Source organism: Ylistrum balloti, unplaced genomic scaffold (assembly GCF_031769215.1).
Source record: "Ylistrum balloti isolate Yb309-2 unplaced genomic scaffold, AGI_CSIRO_Ybal_v1 Utg371124, whole genome shotgun sequence".
Classification (NCBI taxonomy): Eukaryota; Metazoa; Mollusca; class Bivalvia; order Pectinida; family Pectinidae; genus Ylistrum; species Ylistrum balloti.
The window spans coordinates 872,966-892,718 of record NW_026782617.1 but is presented as its reverse complement, the minus strand read 5'-3'; the positions used below and the strand labels follow the sequence as shown (position 1 = coordinate 892,718).

Genomic DNA, 19,753 nt, shown 5'->3' with positions numbered 1-19,753 from the left:
TGGAATGTCGCAATGCCCCTGTGAGAAAGGCTTTGGGTTCTGTAACTAGGCAAAAACAATCCTTATTCTATACTCCAAGCTTCACATTCTGTAGTGTGGTAGTTAAACGACTGGTTCGCTCGATGTCGGTATAATGTGACTTGGAGGGACCACTTTGTCCTGTTGTAGGCCTTCGACAATATATTTCAGTGTGGTAGCACTATAAAGTAGGACACGGTTCCGTATAATCACAAGGATGCTTACACCAATATACCACCGGAAGATTTGTCCTTAAATTACCCTGGCTGTTGATAGGACGTTAAAAGTACAAACTAAATCAAAGTATTGGATTAATAATCTTCACGACGAAATAGTTTCGCGCTTGTGAAAAAGATGAAAATTCCATTCCTACAGACATTAGATAATCTCAACATAAATTCTGGAAATATGTCTGTCACTTTTAAATCCTGAATAACCATCCGGTGAAGAAAATAGCGAAAACATATACAAGAATATATGTGTGTATCTGCTACACTACATACACATTTATTGTACTTGAGATAATTTCAATCCGACTTGAATATAACTAGCTATGCTATTATTTGATGTAATATTGGTAACAATACAGGTAACATACAGGGCTGTTACAGGTAATATACAGGGCTGTTACAGGACTGTTACAGGTAATATACAGGACTGTTACGGGTAATATACGGGACTGTTACAGGACTGTTACAGGTAACATACCGGACTGTTACAGGTAATATACAGGACTGTTACGGGTAATATACGGGACTGTTACAGGACTGTTACAGGTAACATACCGGACTGTTACAGGTAATATACAGGCCTGTTACAGGACTAATATACAGGATATACTGTTACAGGTAACATACAGGTGACTGTTACAGGTGACATACCGGACTGTTACAGGTGACATACCGGACTGGTACAGGCTACATACCGGACTGTTACAGGTGACATACAGGACTGTTACAGGTGATATACAGGACTGTTACAGGTAACATACAGGACTGTTAAAGGTGATATACAGGACTGTTACAGGTGATATACAGGACTGTTACAGGTGATATACCGGACTGTTACAGGTAATATAGCGGACTGTTACAGGTAACATACAGGACTGTTACAGGTAACATACCGGACTGTTACAGGTAATATACAGGACTGTTACAGGTAACATACAGGACTGGTACAGGTTACATACCGGACTGTTAAAGGTGATATACAGGACTGTTAAAGGTGATATACAGGACTGTTACAGGTAACATACCGGACTGTTAAAGGTGATATACAGGACTGTTACAGGTGATATACAGGACTGTTACAGGTGATATACAGGACTGTTACAGGTGATATACAGGACTGTTACAGGTGATATACAGGACTGTTACAGGTGACATACTTGGTTTTTTTTACAGGACTGTAACAGGTGATATAATGAATACATGTTAAAGGTAACATACAGGATTTTTGTCATGTATAAAACAAAACACTATCTACTAAAAATCCAGATGTTGTGTGGCTACAGTTTACAGCAAACATAACTAGCAGACATCTACTTGGTTTTTTTTAGTATATAATGAATACATGTTCCTACGATTTTTGTCATGTATAAAACAAAACACTATCTCTAAAAATCCAGATGTTGTGTGGAAGTTTACAGCAAACATCGCAGAATAAACATATATTTTAAACATGCTTTATGAAGAATAAAGAAAATCAAACATGAAAACACAAACTTGTGTTATTTGGCAAGAAGTATCCTCGGTGGCTGGTTTGAATCATGCAGTTCTTTTCCATTTTAAATGTATTAAAAGGTGATTACCTTAAGAAAAATATCTTTCTAGCTTTAAACCCAGCTTTCAGTGTTTATTTGCAACACGAATTTATTTTTGTGAATGTCACGTGCATAGTTTTTATCTAACCGTTTTACTGCAATCCAGTCACCTCGTCTGCATTACACGACGCATCAAATATAGGCGGCGCAACTGTAAAATACATATAAAACAATAATCAATATTCTAGTGTCATTATCCGGTGAAACCAGCGAGACCAAGGAAAAGAAAATGGAAGTAAAAATACAATATTGAGGCATAAACAATAAACAGGAGAATAACGCCTTTCAATAGAAAATTAAACATCACCATACAGTTTTGTCGTGATTCAAGGTCTTGTCTGTGATAATAAAAACTTAATATAAAGATAATAATAAAAATGAATGAAAGGGAAGATGAAAAGAAAAATATAACAGGTGAGATAGACTAACAAATACAATCGTAATTTTCGAAACACCTGATAATTTCATTAGTATACATTCTGACTAGTGCGAATACTAAAATGTATTAAAACGTTGAATGAAACTCCATCATACAGCTGGCCACTATTTTATATCAGGGCTGTCTCAATCTTTAACGTCAGTTCAACTTGGACTGATTCATAGTCACAGTTCAAAGCCACCCAAGACCACTGAAGACTACTGGTTAAATGACTTAATGATCTTTAATGTCTATATAAATTAGTAAGTAATTCACATCTTTTTACCAGCCACAAACCAAAATTTTGAAATTTTTAAATATCACATTTACAGAGAAAATCATGATATGACGATATACAACATATTCAATTTCTTTTCATAAGAAAATATAATTTGTAAAAATGAAGGATAGTAAGGAGATTATCTTGGTATAAACACAAACCTGATGTTTTACCGAACTGGTTGCCAAAATCATTTTTTCTAAAATAAATCGCAGGATTAACCCATTGCATTATTGCAATAGACGAATGTAGGATTTATCTCCATATGTTAATTTACTGTATTGATTGCAATCTGTTTCATTAGTTATTCTTACTTAACAGTTCAAGATAGAAACTCGAATGATTTTATAAAAAGAAGGAATAATTTCTGCAAAGAAACCTCACACGATATGACGTAGAAATCTTACCAACAACAGCTACCCTTAGTGCACGCCTCGCAGTTCAGGGAATACAGCAGTACCTCGGACTCGCCCCCAATAAACGTCATCAGATCACTCTTGTTTTTTCCCTCCTGGAAAATATTAAACATTCTTAAAGATACATGTGCGTAACGGTCTTATGAATTTATACTTTAACTAGCTGCAAATCTGGTCAATACCGTAATATGCTCTTCTCGTGCAAAACATAGCGTACTTCCCAAGACAATTGAAATTTGGCACCAACGTAAATCTACGTAAAAAATAATTGTAAAGAATTACTTTTGAGAAATATATGTCTTTTCATAAGCTTAATGTTATATATAACAGTATACATGTAACTTATTACCATGATATCTTCATAGGTTGTGTTATAAATGGCGATGAACACATTCAATGTGATGATAGTGAAGAGGAAGATGAAGAGAGTAATGAATATGACGTTGAACCAGTAGGCGACTTGGCTTTCCTCGTCAACAGCGGTCATTGTAACGTACACCTCATCGCCGTTCATAAGAGCCAGCAGGCATTGGAATGTTGCGGTAAACGACAAGAACTGCGGAAAATAGCATATCCAAGGTAAGTCATGGAGATATCTACAACTGTCGATTTTATATATACATATGTAGTTGCTAGTCAAATAGGGTACTACAAAAGAAATGTGTATATGTTATTATATGGATTATCACTATCATACATAAACAACATCAAAGAAAACATCATAATGGCAACACTATTATATCCAAACTCAGATTCAATAAAACTAAGATAAGACAAGTAAAAAGAACAAGGAGAATAAAACCAGATGTTCCGGAAGAGTGAGCGTCTTTTGCTTCATCAACGACAGCTGCCATGTAAATAATGGTCGATTCCGAATTCCGAATGAGAACCAAGTTAACAATATTAGGTGCCAACTGCACACTAATAACATCAAACTTGTCCAGCTTCAAACCACATAAAGAAATAAATCATTTTCCAACCAGATCATTATGAAAACTTTCCAATCATTTCCATCGATCTAATTCTCTCGAAACCCTTGTTTAGATTTTGGTTGTCGGTTGCTGACATTTTGCATGAAAATCGTGAAAACAATCCATTGAAATCTAACCAACTGCGACAAAGATTGAGGATGCAGGAATGCTGCTCTCCAGAAACTGGAAAATTCTTAAAAAGGGAAATTGAAATAATCGCGCTTGTTATACAGCTTGTCCCTGCAATTTATTGTTATTTAAAGTCAAGACATCAGCAATACATGTGAAAGTTAAATTGACGGACTTGCAATAAGCTCTTCGATAAATTCAGCTTTGCACACTGTGTTTCCATAAGCATTCCAGAAGTCTGTTGGAAGATATTAGCTCAAAACGTGATCAGTTATGAACATTATGTTTACAATGTTTTCTTCCCTGTATTTCTCCGTTGACATGCATGTAGATTTTGTTACGAAATACGCTTCATTATATAATTCACCACTATATCGTTGTAGAAAGCTCTCATAAAAATGGAAAGGGGCATGGTAGTATGCAAAGTGAAAAATAAAAAATTCAGTCTATTTAGTTTTTGTTTAATTCTTATTTTTTGATGTTTTTCCTTTTTTTTTGTTTCATCCACTCTCTGCCACAATTTTGCATTTTGTATTTTGAAATTCACATTCCAATTTATGAGAAGGGTTCACGATACTTTGAACCCTTCATAACAAGCACTTAGCTTAACGTCAAGAATGATGCTTAAGTCGCCAGTTATTAGATGTGCGCAGATGGACCAAAGTTATAAGGAGAATATCTAATCTGCTTTAAACTTATAGAAGCCAACAGGCCGTTAAGTAGTATAAAACAAAATAATATACGAACGAAACTTTCACTTGAATTATTAAAAATAACTGAACATGTAAATACCATCGTCAAATAGTTAGTTTCTTTCAAAATTACTGAAAATATCTTGATTCACCTTCAGATGGTATGGCCCAAGCACCGCCCATCCACACAACGCGAACCCGAAGTACATGACAAAAATACAGACTAGGAAACGCAGTATAGACGTGGCTGATCTGTCTAACACGAGGAATAACAGCTGAAAAAAATCGAATACAGATTTAGTCGAATATCACATTGACTTACTGAATAGCATCGCTTAACAACTGCTTTCATTTTAACACACCAACTCAGTTGCTAAATAAGAATATTAGTTCGCTGTCAACAATACTTATCGAATTATTAAGAAAATTTAAAATTTCGAAACTATTTGAAGTCTAAAATCTGTCAGCGTGGCTACTTTGGCCTTAATTCTAAGTGACATCCAGGCTAAATTTTGTCGTAGTTATTTAATGGAGTTATAATGACATTTTCCCGTTTATTTATATTTGACATAGTAATACAACTGACACAGGAAGACAATTTTTGACTAGTATCCTGTCCGGGCCTCGAGCTCAAGATCTTCAGCACCAAAACGCCTAGCCAAGAAATTTCAAACTACCGTAGCATTTATAAATTCATAGGTTTCAATTGTTTCCCAATTTCACTTTGCAAATCCATTTCTCGAACATTTCGTGTTTAATTCGATGAAATGAACCCATAATTTGTGGACAGTCTATACATGAACTTAGCTGTTGCCAAGCAAAAACCCTTCACATTCTTAACACATAATCTCGGTACAGATTATCTTGGGACTTACACTGAAGACCTTGTTGAAGGCTAAGTAGTGAAGAGATAGCATCCACAACATCAAACAGCCAAGTCCAAGCAGGATTCCACAGGCGTCCAAACTTTCAGATGTGGCCAATTGCTGGAACGTCAAAGTTTAACAAAATACACACAAATTAAGGATAAGATACAGTATTAATTGAGACATTTTCGAAATACGTCAGAATTCTTTTTAGAAAGTTTTTTTATTAATCTTATCACTTAAAAAATGTTCTTTAGAAGTTTAAAATCTTACAGTCAGGGTCATACGAAACCGGATGTCTCGGTAGACACCAACAATCATATGAAAGTGGATGTCTCGGTAGAAAGTGGATGTCTCGGTAGACACCAACAATTATATGAAAGCGGATGTCTCGGTAGATACCAAAAGACGTAGTCATATGAAAGAACGATTAATCTGGGTTATATGAAAGCAGATGTTTAGAGAGACACCAAACAGCCTGGGTCATATGAAAGCCGATGTTTAGAGAGACACAAACAGTCAGGATCATATGAAAATTGGTGTCTCGTGAGACACTCACAGCAAGTATCAGGTGATGACGGTTGTCTGGAAAGACACCCACAGCCAGGGTCACATGACAGCAGTTGTCCAGAGAGACTCTTACAGCCAAAGTTATATGAAAACGGTCGTCAGTGAAAACAACCACAGCCAGGGTAAGATGAGACCGGTTGTTTAGAGATACTTTAACAGCCAGGATCATATGAAAACGGATGTCTAATTAAACACCAAGAGTCAAGGTCATATGAAAACGGATGTCTTAATGAAAGGAAAAATGAGATAAGTGCTGCAATCGGAACAGTGTATCAATTTGAGTTTCTTCATTTTCCCGTTATCCCCAGAAAAACACAAAGAAGAAAAAAATTTCCGAATTTGTCTGACTCTCTAAATAAGCTCGCTCTTACGACGCGCATTGAGGTACAGTAAGCATACTCCTCCCCGCTCATGACTCACAACCAGAGCGCGAAAAATGTTTGTAGCAATTGCGATCATTATACACTACCGAGTCGTATTGGTGTGACTATTACCAATGTCATTTGACAACATCAATGGCTCAATCAGTATGATATTTATAACTTTTAACTATCAGGACTTTTCTGTACGTACCTCAAACAACATTCGAATCAAAACGTGATCAAGGTTTTGCAAAATAGAGCGTAACCTATTCATTACTCACCCCTACGTCATAACGTATCTTGATGAATGAACCAAGGATGGTTAAAAGACCACTAATTACAAGCATGACGTCACGGAATCGTAGTATTTCCCAACTTCCCCTTTTTGACAATGGTTTGTGCTCTTTGTTTTCGCTTTGTTGTGCTCTCAGCTGGAAAAAGTGCTTCACTTCCTAAAAAACAAATATTGTATGTACACATCAACGTATATGTATATATAATTGCAATGTGTAATAAAAAATGAAATTCTGAATATGTATAATGTAAAAAAATCTGCATAATAAATTAGTTGTGCGCTTGATATTTCAATTTCTGCACTTCCACATGGGAATTCGGTTAAAATTATACTTACTAGCCATAATATACAGGATGTTACGAAGGATCGAACACTGGCTATGATGCTGAGCAAATTCGCTACGATCACCAGCACTACCAGTGGAATATCTTTACTTCTGTCTGTTATGGTAAGAAAATATATGTACTGGGATAAAGGTTTGTTTTGGCTGAATGGATATAACATAAAGAAATGGACATGACAAATATCGATGACGAAACAAATTCAAACCACAACATGAAACCATGTTATGTACAATGACAATATTATCGGATATCTGTTTTGCTTGCATGGGGATTTACGCTTGAAAAATGCTCACGTTCTATAGAATGACCCCCAATAGTGTCATTACATAGATTTATTTCAGGGCTTCGTAGCACTCTAACATGGGCAATCAAGTCTTAATAACATCCTACACAGTCTTATCCAAGAATACTTATCGACGATACAGAGATCGTCAGAACCTTTAGTGTAAACTAGTCAAAGATACCATGCACTGAGGAAGAGCTCGTGCGAAGGATGGAATTTGTGCTTCCTGATAAGAAAATATCAAATGTTTGATATTTCGAACAGAGAGTTCGGTTTGCTAACCAAACTCTTAAACGAGGGTCGCCATGTTCCAATTCACCGGACACGATCTATTATTTTTCCTTCTTGTGAAAAAAGTCGCATTTAGGAAGATGTTGTCATGAACTGTACACGTCATTAAAAAGGTGAGTCGGAGACACTGTCTAATCACACAGTTACGCAACAACAGATGAATGACACGATCCTATCTAAAGTAGCTGTCATTTTCTTAACAGGAGTGAGTTATCTTTTCATCAGGAAAAACGGAATCATCCTGTAATATATGTAATAAATATACTTTCGATGCTGCTCGTTTCAGTGAAGTATTATGTAAGGAAACTTTGTCAATCTACTTTTACAATTCTGCCCATGTCAGTCTTTTGTTTTATTTTGTCGTCTTATCAAGTAGTTTTGATTTCAAATTATGGTTAGTTGGTAGTGATTATATACATGTATATAAAGAATTAAAATTCATGAATACCCACCATTGTTCGCAGATTCCCCTTCACACTCGAAACCATTAATGGATGTTGTCAGGGTAACTGGAATCTGGCCATGGATTTCGTAGTTGTCAAAGGTAACCTACTCGGAATTGATATACAACATTCAGTTGATAGAATACAATACCTGGTATATACTTAATCAGGTTACAAAACATTAGCCAGTTGTGGATTCGTCAGATTTCCAAAATTTGAAAACCTTGCCGCTCAGATTTTCTATCAGACCATTTAGGGATGCCGCGTTATCGCGGAAATTGAATCATTTCTTAAGTTTTAAATTACAAGAGGTCCCCTACTTGCGTAAGATTCATTTCTGAGACGACCTCAAAAGACGTATTCTGTTCGATGTCACTACTAAAGATATTAAGTTTTAATTCTTTTCGTTATTTAGTTTACCCTGTCTGTCGGTCTCAGTCCATACACTCGTCCTCAAACGGCTTCAAAAGTATGTTAAACAAAAGCAAAGTCCACATCACTTTTAAGCTGGGTATTCTTAAGTCGAGTTGGAACTCGTTTTAGAATCACAACTGTTGAATGATGTACGCAATCTGGAAAACCTACCCTGCCGATTATTTCAAAGCATTCCGGAGGCCTTTCCTCTCGTCTCATATCCACATGAATTGACGATATACTGAAGTCTAACGTCAGCTCTAAAAGTCTATAAAAAACATAGTGAACAGTAAACAGGCTTAAAACAGGTTTTAATCGGGATCCTAAATTCCGATGTTCATGAAGAAGGATGTTCAAAATTATGATACCATAGCAAACGGAAAGACCAAGTTGATATTTATTTAAACAAGCATGTGCAATGCATGAACTGTTACCCTTCACGTGATCTAACAACTGATTCCGGTTGTTCAAAAGCTGGTCAGGGATAAGCAGCGATTAGTTAAATTTTCATATATACACTAAATAAAACTCAGTTGAACTCATTGTTTGGCTCTATGGTATCCTAACTAAATTTGCATTAAATGGTGCGATTCACTTAATGTTTTTTTGGTTTTTTTTTTTTTTACATTCTTTGAATAAGTGGAGGCTGGTGTCAATGTCATTGGTTTCAAGAAAACGCGAGGAATCAAAGTTTGGCTTATTTTGCTCCAAATTTTACGTCATATTTGAGCTATAACAACGAGATGACATTACATTTTAAATTTGAAATGCCAAAAAAGCAACATTGTGCTGAAAATGCTTCCAAGAGGCATCAAAAGCGACGAAAAATCTACTGTAGATTAGGTAATTGCGCATGTGTGCGGAGTTCATCCATAAATTAATATGTCCACGAACTATTAAGATAAGTTCAAGTAGATTCGAGGACTCCAGGTATAGATTAATACCTACCGAACTAAAACGCCATTCTCGCTTGTTATCAGGTCATCAAGGCTAGGATGTAGACCGTAATTTGTAGTGTTGGCTCCGACATCCTTACATTCTGCAAAGATTTAAATGATCATTAAGTTAATTTTAGCATGATTAAATTCTATTGAAATGTGAAAGGTCGAATTCGCCACGTAAACAAAAGATTTCTTTTACCATGTTACTACAACAGATAATGCTCATTTCCCACACTGTCTTAACGAAAAAATTCTGACAATCAATATCTGTTGTTCTCTGACGCTCAGCTTCATGTGATTTGGCAGCTATGAGATGAGGAAAGGTGTCACGCTACCGTGTCCAGGCTACGACATTGGAGACCGATGACATTGCATAAATGGCCGTAAGTGGCACCATTATCCCTGAAGCCCGTACATCAGCAACGCTGTAGCACTAGGAACAAGCGTTATCTATAATTTTAATTCACACAGGTTTTATACAAAAAGCACAGAAATTCGTGCTTCTCTCTTTGAAGTATCAAGTACCATTGTGCATACACGTATTATTGTCTGATATAACTTACTAGAAGGTCAGACATATCAATGTCAGTGTAGTCGGATTTAACGATATTCTGCATTTCACGAAGTAATAAAATCCCCCCCTCTGGACCCATTGTAAACTTATATGAATTTTACCTGTATTTACGATGTACTGCTTTGTACCATGTGATTTGAGGGTCCCCGCGCATGACTGATTTCTTTGCAAAACTGTGTCATGATTTTAAATCACGGACCTGCATCTGTTCTGACTAAGCTAACGTTTATAGTGAACGAGTCTAGTGTACTACCTGAATACTATTATGTGTAAATAAGTTGTTTTATTAATGAATTGTAAAACTTCACATTTTACCTTGGTTGTAGTTATGCTGACATACAGTAGCATGTAAATACTTTTTTGCCGCCTGAATACACTTGCTAATAAGGTCTACACATTGACCAGGTGAAAACTGAACTGGTGTCGTGTTTCACGGAAGTTCGGTTTCTACGAAGTAATTTTGATGGTCCCACAGACTTCTCAAAAAGCACTGTGATACGTGTTTCCCTAGTCAGGTCAGGTTTTATATAATAAGCATAGTGATGCGTGTTTCCCTAGTCAGGTTAGGTTTTATATAATAAGCAGTGATACTTACGCGGTTCCCTAGTCAGGTCAGGTTTTATATAATAAGCATAGTGATGCGTGTTTCCCTAGTCAGGTTAGGTTTTATATAATAAGCAGAGTGATACGTGTTTCCCTAGTCAGGTCAGGTTTTATATAATAAGCAGTGATACTTACGTGTTTCCCTAGTCAGGTCAGGTTTTATATAATAAGCAGTGATACTTACGTGTTTCCCTAGTCAGGTCAGGTTTTATATAATAAGCAGTGATACTTACGTGTTTCCCTAGTCAGGTCAGGTTTTATATAATAAGCAGTGATACTTACGTGTTTCCCTAGTCAGGTCAGGTTTTATATAATAAGCAGTGATACTTACGTGTTTCCCTAGTCAGGTTAGGTTTTATATAATAAGCATAGTGATGCGTGTTTCCCTAGTCAGGTCAGGTTTTATATAATAAGCAGTGATACTTACGTGTTTCCCTAGTCAGGTCAAGTTTTATATAATAAGCAGTGATACTTACGTGCTTCCCTAGTCAGGTCAGGTTTTATATAATAAGCAGTGATACTTACGCGGTTCCCTAGTCAGGTCAGGTTTTATATAATAAGCAGTGATACGTGTTTCCCTAGTCAGGTCAGGTTTTATATAATAAGCAGTGATACTTACGTGTTTCCCTAGTCAGGTCAGGTCTTATATAATAAGCACAGTGATACGTGTTTTACTAGTCAGGTCAGGTTTTATATAATAAGCATAGTGATACGTTTTTCCCTAGTCAGGTCAGGTTTTATATAATAAGCAGTGATACTTACGCGGTTCCCTAGTCAGGTCAGGTTTTATATAATAAGCATAGTGATACGTGTTTCCCTAGTCAGGTCAGGTTTTATATAATAAGCACAGTGATACGTGTTTCCCTAGTCAGGTCAGGTTTTATATAATAAGCATAGTGATACGTGTTTCCCTAGTCAGGTCAGGTTTTATATAATAAGCAGTGATACTTACGTGTTTCCCTAGTCAGGTCAGGTTTTATATAATAAGCATAGTGTTACGTGTTTCCCTAGTCAGGTAAGGTTTCATATAATAAGCACAGTGATACGTGTTTTACTAGTCAGGTTAGGTTTTATATAATAAGCAGTGATACTTACGTGTTTCCCTAGTCAGGTCAGGTTTTATATAATAAGCACAGTGATGCGTGTTTCCCTAGTCAGGTTAGGTTTTATATAATAAGCAGTGATACTTACGCGTTTCCCTAGTCAGGTCAGATTTTATATAATAAGCAGTGATACTTACGCGTTTCCCTAGTCAGGTCAGGTTTTATATAATAAGCAGTGATACTTACGTGTTTCCCTAGTCAGGTCAGGTTTTATATAATAAGCAGTGATACTTACGTGTTTCCCTAGTCAGGTCAGGTTTTATATAATAAGCAGTGATACTTACGTGTTTCCCTTGTCCGGTCAATCTTTATAACTGGAGGATCAAACGTGCTGTTAAAGACTCCAGATTTAAAATAAGTAGCACATATTCGAAGTGGAACCGTCGAGTTATTAGCATTCAGAAGAAAAGTTCCAACGGCTTTCGTGGGTAAGGAATGAATCTGAAAAGTTAAGTGCGCCACAGTGTATACAAATTGAGCCAAACACGTACAGATCAATGAAAAATCAGTGTGACAATTTCGATTGCACATTTGTGGTCATGGTAGACTGGCTAGACAAACGATGTGTAATAGTTATCGCAATTGAAATATACACGCGCAGTGCACATTCCCTGATCAAGTCATAATCTGATATTCAAGATACATCAAGCTACCTTTTTAGTAATACTAATAGAACGATTTTTCAAGTCAAACTAATGTGAAATATCTGCAATGTTATGCATTGTATGTTTTGACGTTTTCATCAGGTCTTTTTCAAACTAATTAAGTTTTATCATCGTGACACGACGTTGTGCTTTCCTGTACGAGCTTTAAATCTACTAGTTTCGGAAAAGTTACTGCACATAATCTTTCAACTTGGTAGCGTTTATCGTACCAGCTGGACAGCAATGTAAATGATATATTAAGTCCCTCGTAGTCCGCTGTCCAACCAACTGTCCCAAAATAATTCTTGTTATCGATAGTCTTGGTCCCTGGAAGTGCTTGTTAGTATGTCGGTATACTGTGACCGGGTGGGTGTCCTGTCTTTCAATGGTTTTGGATGGTTTTGGTTTTCTAAAATGTCATATTTATTCAATCATATTTCGAGGAACTTATGGCGCTTTTTTCTTATATGTCTATATAGTCACTATAGTCTTGACCAGAATTCTGTTCTCAGTTTTTGACCAATCTTTTTAAAACGTAATACACATACTTTAGTTTTGAAGAATTCTTGCACTTTGTTCTTTTAAATTTTTTTCTTGTCATCTTCAGTTTTCAACCAATCCCCATTTCACCCCATCCAAGCTCGATAGACTTTGAAAATGAAATTTGCTTTATTCAGACTCATATTGTTTTGACATTCAATGTTTCAAATGCATATTTGGCATCCTTTTTTTATAAATTAATATATCTGGGCATAAGTAACCTATAGTAATCTCTTAACTGTTTTTTTTAAACACACACACATTATCAGTACGATTTTTAAAAATCACCCAAAATTACACGCACTCATCTCACATACATCGAGAAACCTTCTCTAAATCGATATATTTGTAGATTGGGCGTAAAACAAGTAAATCAAAAAACATTTCCGTTCAATTTTGACAAATTGCCAAATTAATACCTCTGTGACTGTTAGAAACGGTGTCTACAATTTTTATAAAATGGCATACATACACCATTAACAGCATATTCTACGTGGTCCTTGAGATCGTCAATGGTGTAGACAGCGTAGGTACCCGTTGTCGGTGGGTACGGCATCGTCTCGTAATCTTTGGACCAGTTCTTCAGCAACAGATGTCTCAGGGCGATGTTGTTTCGGTTTAGAAAAGTAGCGAAGTGGGACCGTTCGTTGGCAAAGATGATTAGCTGTTAAACAAAACAGTATAACTGATACGTTGTTTGATAATTGTGTCTTTTGTTTTATGTGAGTTTTTTTCTTGTAATTTAAAGTTACCGTCTTTCATTGCTAAACTAAATATCTACTTAGTTAATTTCAATTTTTCGTTTTCTTACCTATCTATTTTCCTCAGTATAATTTTTTATGAATGTCGAGCAATTTATTTAAAAAAAAAATTTCACAAAAATCTTGCCACTTTTTTCTTGATATTTTCCAATGGATTTTGTATTTTTTTTTCTAATGAAAAAACCTAACAGTCAATGGCGAGAATAATTCAGCAACTAGTATAAAACCACCGAGACCGATGGAAACATATTCATTGAAGTCACAACGATAAACCTCCATTTTAACTACATCAACAAAGAATGTTCTCCCGTTAACTGCTGAATAAAATGTACGAACTCCTGTTATTAAACACCGTGAGACTTATCGTTGTTCATGGTTAGGAAACAAATGTGAAATATACATATTTGATTTAAAAAAATATGAAATGAAGATAATTTACCTGCAAAGTGACAAGAATCACGTTAACTATAAGCAGCAACATCTTAGAAGGGATTTTCTTATAAATTTTTTTATTCCTCCAACAACGAGCCATCGTGTGACTAAAATGTAACACCAGTTGTATTCGCAAGTCCTCCTGTGTTTTTTTCCAATCACAACACCATCGTGATTCCTGTTGAATATCTTGTTGATCCCCAGATTCATTCTGCACACCAGCACCGCCTTCCTCCATTTTTGCACCATCCTTTTTACCGGCAGAATTCCGATCTGTTGTGGTTTCCTGTTGCACATTAACGATTTCGTTTTTGGCGCTTGCACTCACTTCCTTGACGCCATCACTGTGCTGTTGTGACGTAGAAGCATCCGACACGTCATCAGTCGCGTACAGGTTAACAGAAACATCCTTCACGTCAGCAGCAGCAATGTGTTTCTGTCTTGCAGGTCTGACGGGTGACTCCTCTTGTGTTTGTTCAGCATTCATTTTGTTTGGAGGTTCGTCTGAGAGAGTGGTATCTGTTCATTATATAAATTTGATGAAAAGGCATCAGTTTTAGACAACAAACCGGCAGAGTACAAGCGTTTTTTTTTTTTAATTTAGTCATCAATACACGTTCGTTTTACCAGACCTCGAAATCTTATTTCAAACCCAAAACCAAATCTTTGTAGATAAACTTACGGATTTTCCTTGAAATGTCAACAAAATCTTCTTTTCAACTCAAAGATAATGAAACCAGGTCAAAATCTGAACAAATGAAAGATGTACGCGGAGACCCATAAAACGTTCAGGCTAATAAGGCAGCGTGTGTTAGAAGGGAAGATGTCTTCTTTTTCATCCCGCCATTTAAACCTGGTTCCAAATGACACCACTTCCATAAATGATAACAAGGCAAACGATTATCAAACACGTCCTGCTTTATATCGCACAAGAAAATAGAATATTTCTCACTGAGATCATTATGACGACCGTAAAACTTCTCCAACATGTTCATCAATCTGCCTCTTGCAACAGGCGACATCTGACACGCAAATTGCGTGATATTAGGAACAATTAATCTGTTGAATGTCGGATATCAAATTCACAACAGGGACATTACAATCGTCATGCTTCCCTAGCTTAACTGGAAAATCGTCCCTGTTGGTTTCGCTTTAGGTAAAAGTCAGTGGCTGTCAGATTATGTCGTGACCTTGATATCAAATTCCAGTACATATACACTAAAACATTAATTAGTACTATCTCTTGTTATTTAAAGACAATATCTCGCCAATATATCTCAAAATGAAATTGAACGATTTGGGCCGGTCTTTGTGATCTGGCTCTCTAATGAATTCATTGACGTATGAGAACAAAAACTTGTAATCTAAAAGAGGTGCATAGTTTAAAATACCAATAGTCTATTTGAAGATCTTACAACCAAACTCAAATACAAAATACAATAGTGTCAACGCCTGAAATACACACATCGATTTTTCATAATCAGCACCACACATGGGGAAAATAAACAAAAACGGTAAACAAAAACGATAAAGAAACAAATTACAAACAGTTATTGTACCAACACTGATGGATAGATAGCGTATGGACTCAACCAACTGCCGGTCGTTCTAAATGTTTACAGTTATAAGAAAGTATTCCCTCATTAAAAAAAATCCGCAAATCTTGATTTCCATGTAGTAATGATTATTTGAATATCATTGGAATTTTTAAGCAATCCAAGACTCTCTCATTGATACAAAGTGCTGTTTTAGCGGGTATCATCAATGAAATATAATATGCCTACCCTTCCGGAACACCTGGGCTTCCTGTACTTATATGACAATATTCGGTAGTCGATTCGCCGCTTTCGAGTTTTAATTAAGATCTTCTCAACGTGTAAATACTTTGCTGTTGTTTTCATTGTCTGCAAAGTCGCTCTTGGTTGCTTACCAGCTAAACTTTTCAAAGTGAACGGTTCAAGCACAAGGGCCGACCTAAAATGGCGATATGTATTTAACGGATCTGGGTACTTGTGTCATCACACAAACATGAAGTTGTATAGTTTTGGCTACTCTGTGGACATCCAGTGTTAGTTTGCACGGAGATTCTTCAAGATCAACTGCATACTGTTTACTTATCCATTAAGTCAGAACGTGTGTGTGATCTTAGTTGGGGGTCAAAATCGAGAGGGGTATGTAAGATGGAAAAAAATCAATACTGTTCAAAATTCTAAGAACTCGTTTGATTTAAAATAGGAATTTTTGTAAATTGTGCGTTCTACTTGATAAGGATCGGTCCGGTTTTCAAGTTTGAAGTTTATTTATTTCACTCAGGCACACATGTAAGCGTTACATGAGGTCAGCCAGACTCTGTATTAGTTATAGATATATATTGACAGTGCAATTACATGGTATGTACACATATATATCATTAAAGAAACTGCAATACAGATTGTCTAAACGATAACAAATATTAAATATACTTAGATAGTGACACTGCAGCTACAATGCATTTAAGGATTGAATCTTGCTTATGTCGATTTCATGGGATAATGAATTGAGTTGGTCTTGAGACAAATTTGATGAACTGCGAATTTGTCTCAAGACCAACTCAATTCATCATCCCATGAAATCGACATAACATGATTCAATCCTTTTATTTCAATTCACGCTTCTTGTTTCTATAGCATGGGAACTGACGCAATTTATCTTCTACTTTCATTTTTGTTTCTTGTCATCATATAGTCTGACGTCATACAAGCAAATAGTCCGTCATTTGAAGACAGATTATTGTGACAGGTTGAAATATATTTCAGCGTGGTTACTAAATATTCAATGAAACTTAAATAAGAACAAAATTCGATATATTTTTCGACAACTTTAATGAAAATTTAAATAATAGTCTCTACTAGACAAGCAATATACCATAAGTATGAGATTTAAAAACATCAAAATAAAAATTTAATTCAACATTTGATAACTGTAACTTTACGTTTCAAAAGATGTGAAGAGACTGAAGCCAGATATTTCTTGCTCTCCGCGTCGGTGCCTGTAAACGAAAAGGCCGACACCGCTTCGTTTGCGAATCGGCGCACCACGTCTAAACGCATACTGTCTTTGTTGCACACTATTATTTAATATTACGAATTCAAAACGGCATTTCGTGACGGTTATTACTGTCAGCCGAGAGAATGAGCACAGTAAGTTGGAGTATATAAAACTTCTACGGGTGGATAATCTATGGAAGACAACCTAAACGATCTCCTAATAACGATTATTTACACGTCGTGAAAATCTCTACTCGACATAATGTCGAGATAACCGAACAGCAGATTGACATAATATCTACCTTTCGAGATATTACTCAAAACTGAAACTTCACTCATGCCGTTCCTTGTGTAAACATTTATCAATGTGATGTAATTTTTTTTAAATCAACAAATATGTGTCACATATCTTTAAGAAGACTTAATCCTATCTCATACATAAGTGCCAGTTTAAAACATCATGTTTCGGAAAGTTTACACTACAAAAAAATATATTCTCAGGGTTAGAAAAATCAACTTGTCCGCTCGTATAGACGAGTCAAAGCAGAGACGTATATATATACGTCTCTGGTCAAAGCTACTTGCGGGCGAGTGATTTGGTTCAGCTACTTGTCCGGCGGGCGAGTGAAATTTGTAGTTCTGACTATTGGATATTCCATAATAAATGACGTTTATTAACTTAAACACTCTTAAATCTAATTTAGATCCACCGATAGTCGATCAAATACATCGATGTAGTACCTGTTGATTCAGACTACGCGAAAACGCGAAAACCTATTACGTCACCACACCAATAGCTGAAAATACATTTTTCTAACCCTGATTCTCTCTTAAAAAACATTTGCACATGCACAGGTATGATTCTGCCACCAAGAAATTCAATAAATATCTTTAAAGCAAAGGGTAGCTGAATTATATCCGACATCAAACATATATGTAAAACGTAAGAACATTCTTGTCTCCCCATTTCTATGTCAGGAAAATCCCAGATACCTATACATGTTGAAATTTTGCTCAAATCGATACGTCACCAATAACTGCAGTGAAAACTTGTACATAAAATTATGTATGTTGTATACCCGGAACCGTTGTTGATTCGAAATCGACCATACCACATGATTACAAAAAATATTGCTAAAAACAATCGGGAATATCTACATCACCAGACAATAAAGATTTAAACAAGATTGGACGCCGATAATATAGGACAGCTCAATCTGTCTCACAACATCCGGTTAGCAACCAACACACGTAACATCACACAAAAGTGCTGATCTGCATTCTCTGTGTTTATATATAGATATATAGACAACAGCTAACTACCTTATATAAACATAGTTACGGTCCTACCTTGATTTGAGTGATTTTTGCTGACAATTTGCACCGGTGAATCTGGTCTCTCTGTTGGTTTGAATTGACTGCCAGTTGTGAAGTACCCGGCTGGAAATGATCATTTCAGTTCCGAGAAATAAGGCTGTATTCATGAATATCAAGTTTACGTCAGAATTACACATGTAATCGACAAATTTTCTCATGTGTAGCCGGTTAGTCAACACAATACACATACCTGATTATTGACTAGCCAGGGACACGTCGCCAGAACCTCAGAGATAGGAAGAGTCACCGAGGCGGAAAACCTGTACTTTTATACCCAACCAACGAATTAGCCATTTGTACGGCCAACCTGTTCAAATCACCTCGCTTCCTGTGGTCCGCCAATCCGTCCGTTCCTCTGTCACCTAAAATATCTTATCGCTATTTGATGAGAAATCGAAGATCGATGAAGTTTTCAATTTGTCGACTTATCAGGAAAACAACATAGCTGATAATAGCGCCCCCCTCCCCCCTTTTTTTTTTTATCAAGTTCGACATTTTTTCACTGAATGCACGTGTCAGTTTTTTTGAACGGATAATAACCATAGGCAACTATCTTTCATTATTTGACCTTTAAAGTACTTGGATTGTCATTATCACTTTCTGTATGTGTAAATTCTATCTGTACGTTTCCCCCTTTAAAAATAGTTACAGTTGTCACTATATCATTGATCCACATGTTAATACATTTGAGTGTCGAAAGAGGATAAGATCAGCCTTTTTGTATGGTAGGGGTTATCTTCCCGCTTATCGCCAGTGTTATTTTGAGGTAACGTCTCCTTCCACTTGTTGGTGACTACCTCACTGAACAAAGTATTAGAGGCCCATCAAATGCCATCCAAAGCAACTAGGGACGGTGTAATGCACAATAACACAGCCTCGTCAGCTCGGTCTGTTTCTCGACTACCCAAGATACGGAGGTAGATTTCTTCTACAATGGCACGAGATTTGTGTGTTGGTAAATCTTGGAAAGTGCTTTACAACAGACGAAAATCACTGTTACCTCTCTGGAATGTGTTTACAACTTGCCCAGGTCCTATCGGGTAGCGTGTATAGGATACGAAAGTAGGTCAATACAACCCTGCTATAACATTGAGATTTATTTGTAAGTAGAAAAGTTCAACCGAATCATTGAAAAAAT

At 36.3% G+C, this 19,753-nt stretch overlaps 1 protein-coding gene across 1 annotated transcript; it reads right to left on the bottom strand.

The window, feature by feature from the left end:
* Positions 1-1,932: 1,932 nt before the first annotated feature.
* LOC132560873 (mucolipin-3-like) lies at positions 1,933-14,699 on the bottom strand. The gene is made up of 14 exons (XM_060225577.1): positions 14,486-14,699; positions 14,220-14,392; positions 13,492-13,683; positions 12,120-12,276; positions 9,563-9,653; positions 8,786-8,882; positions 8,206-8,306; positions 7,176-7,275; positions 6,826-6,996; positions 5,622-5,732; positions 4,899-5,021; positions 3,304-3,510; positions 2,959-3,049; positions 1,933-1,991 (listed from the first exon to the last, which is right to left on the bottom strand). The coding sequence occupies exons 1-14, from the start codon at positions 14,697-14,699 to the stop codon at positions 1,933-1,935; spliced, it is 1,887 nt and encodes a 628-aa protein (XP_060081560.1).
* Positions 14,700-19,753: the final 5,054 nt, after the last annotated feature.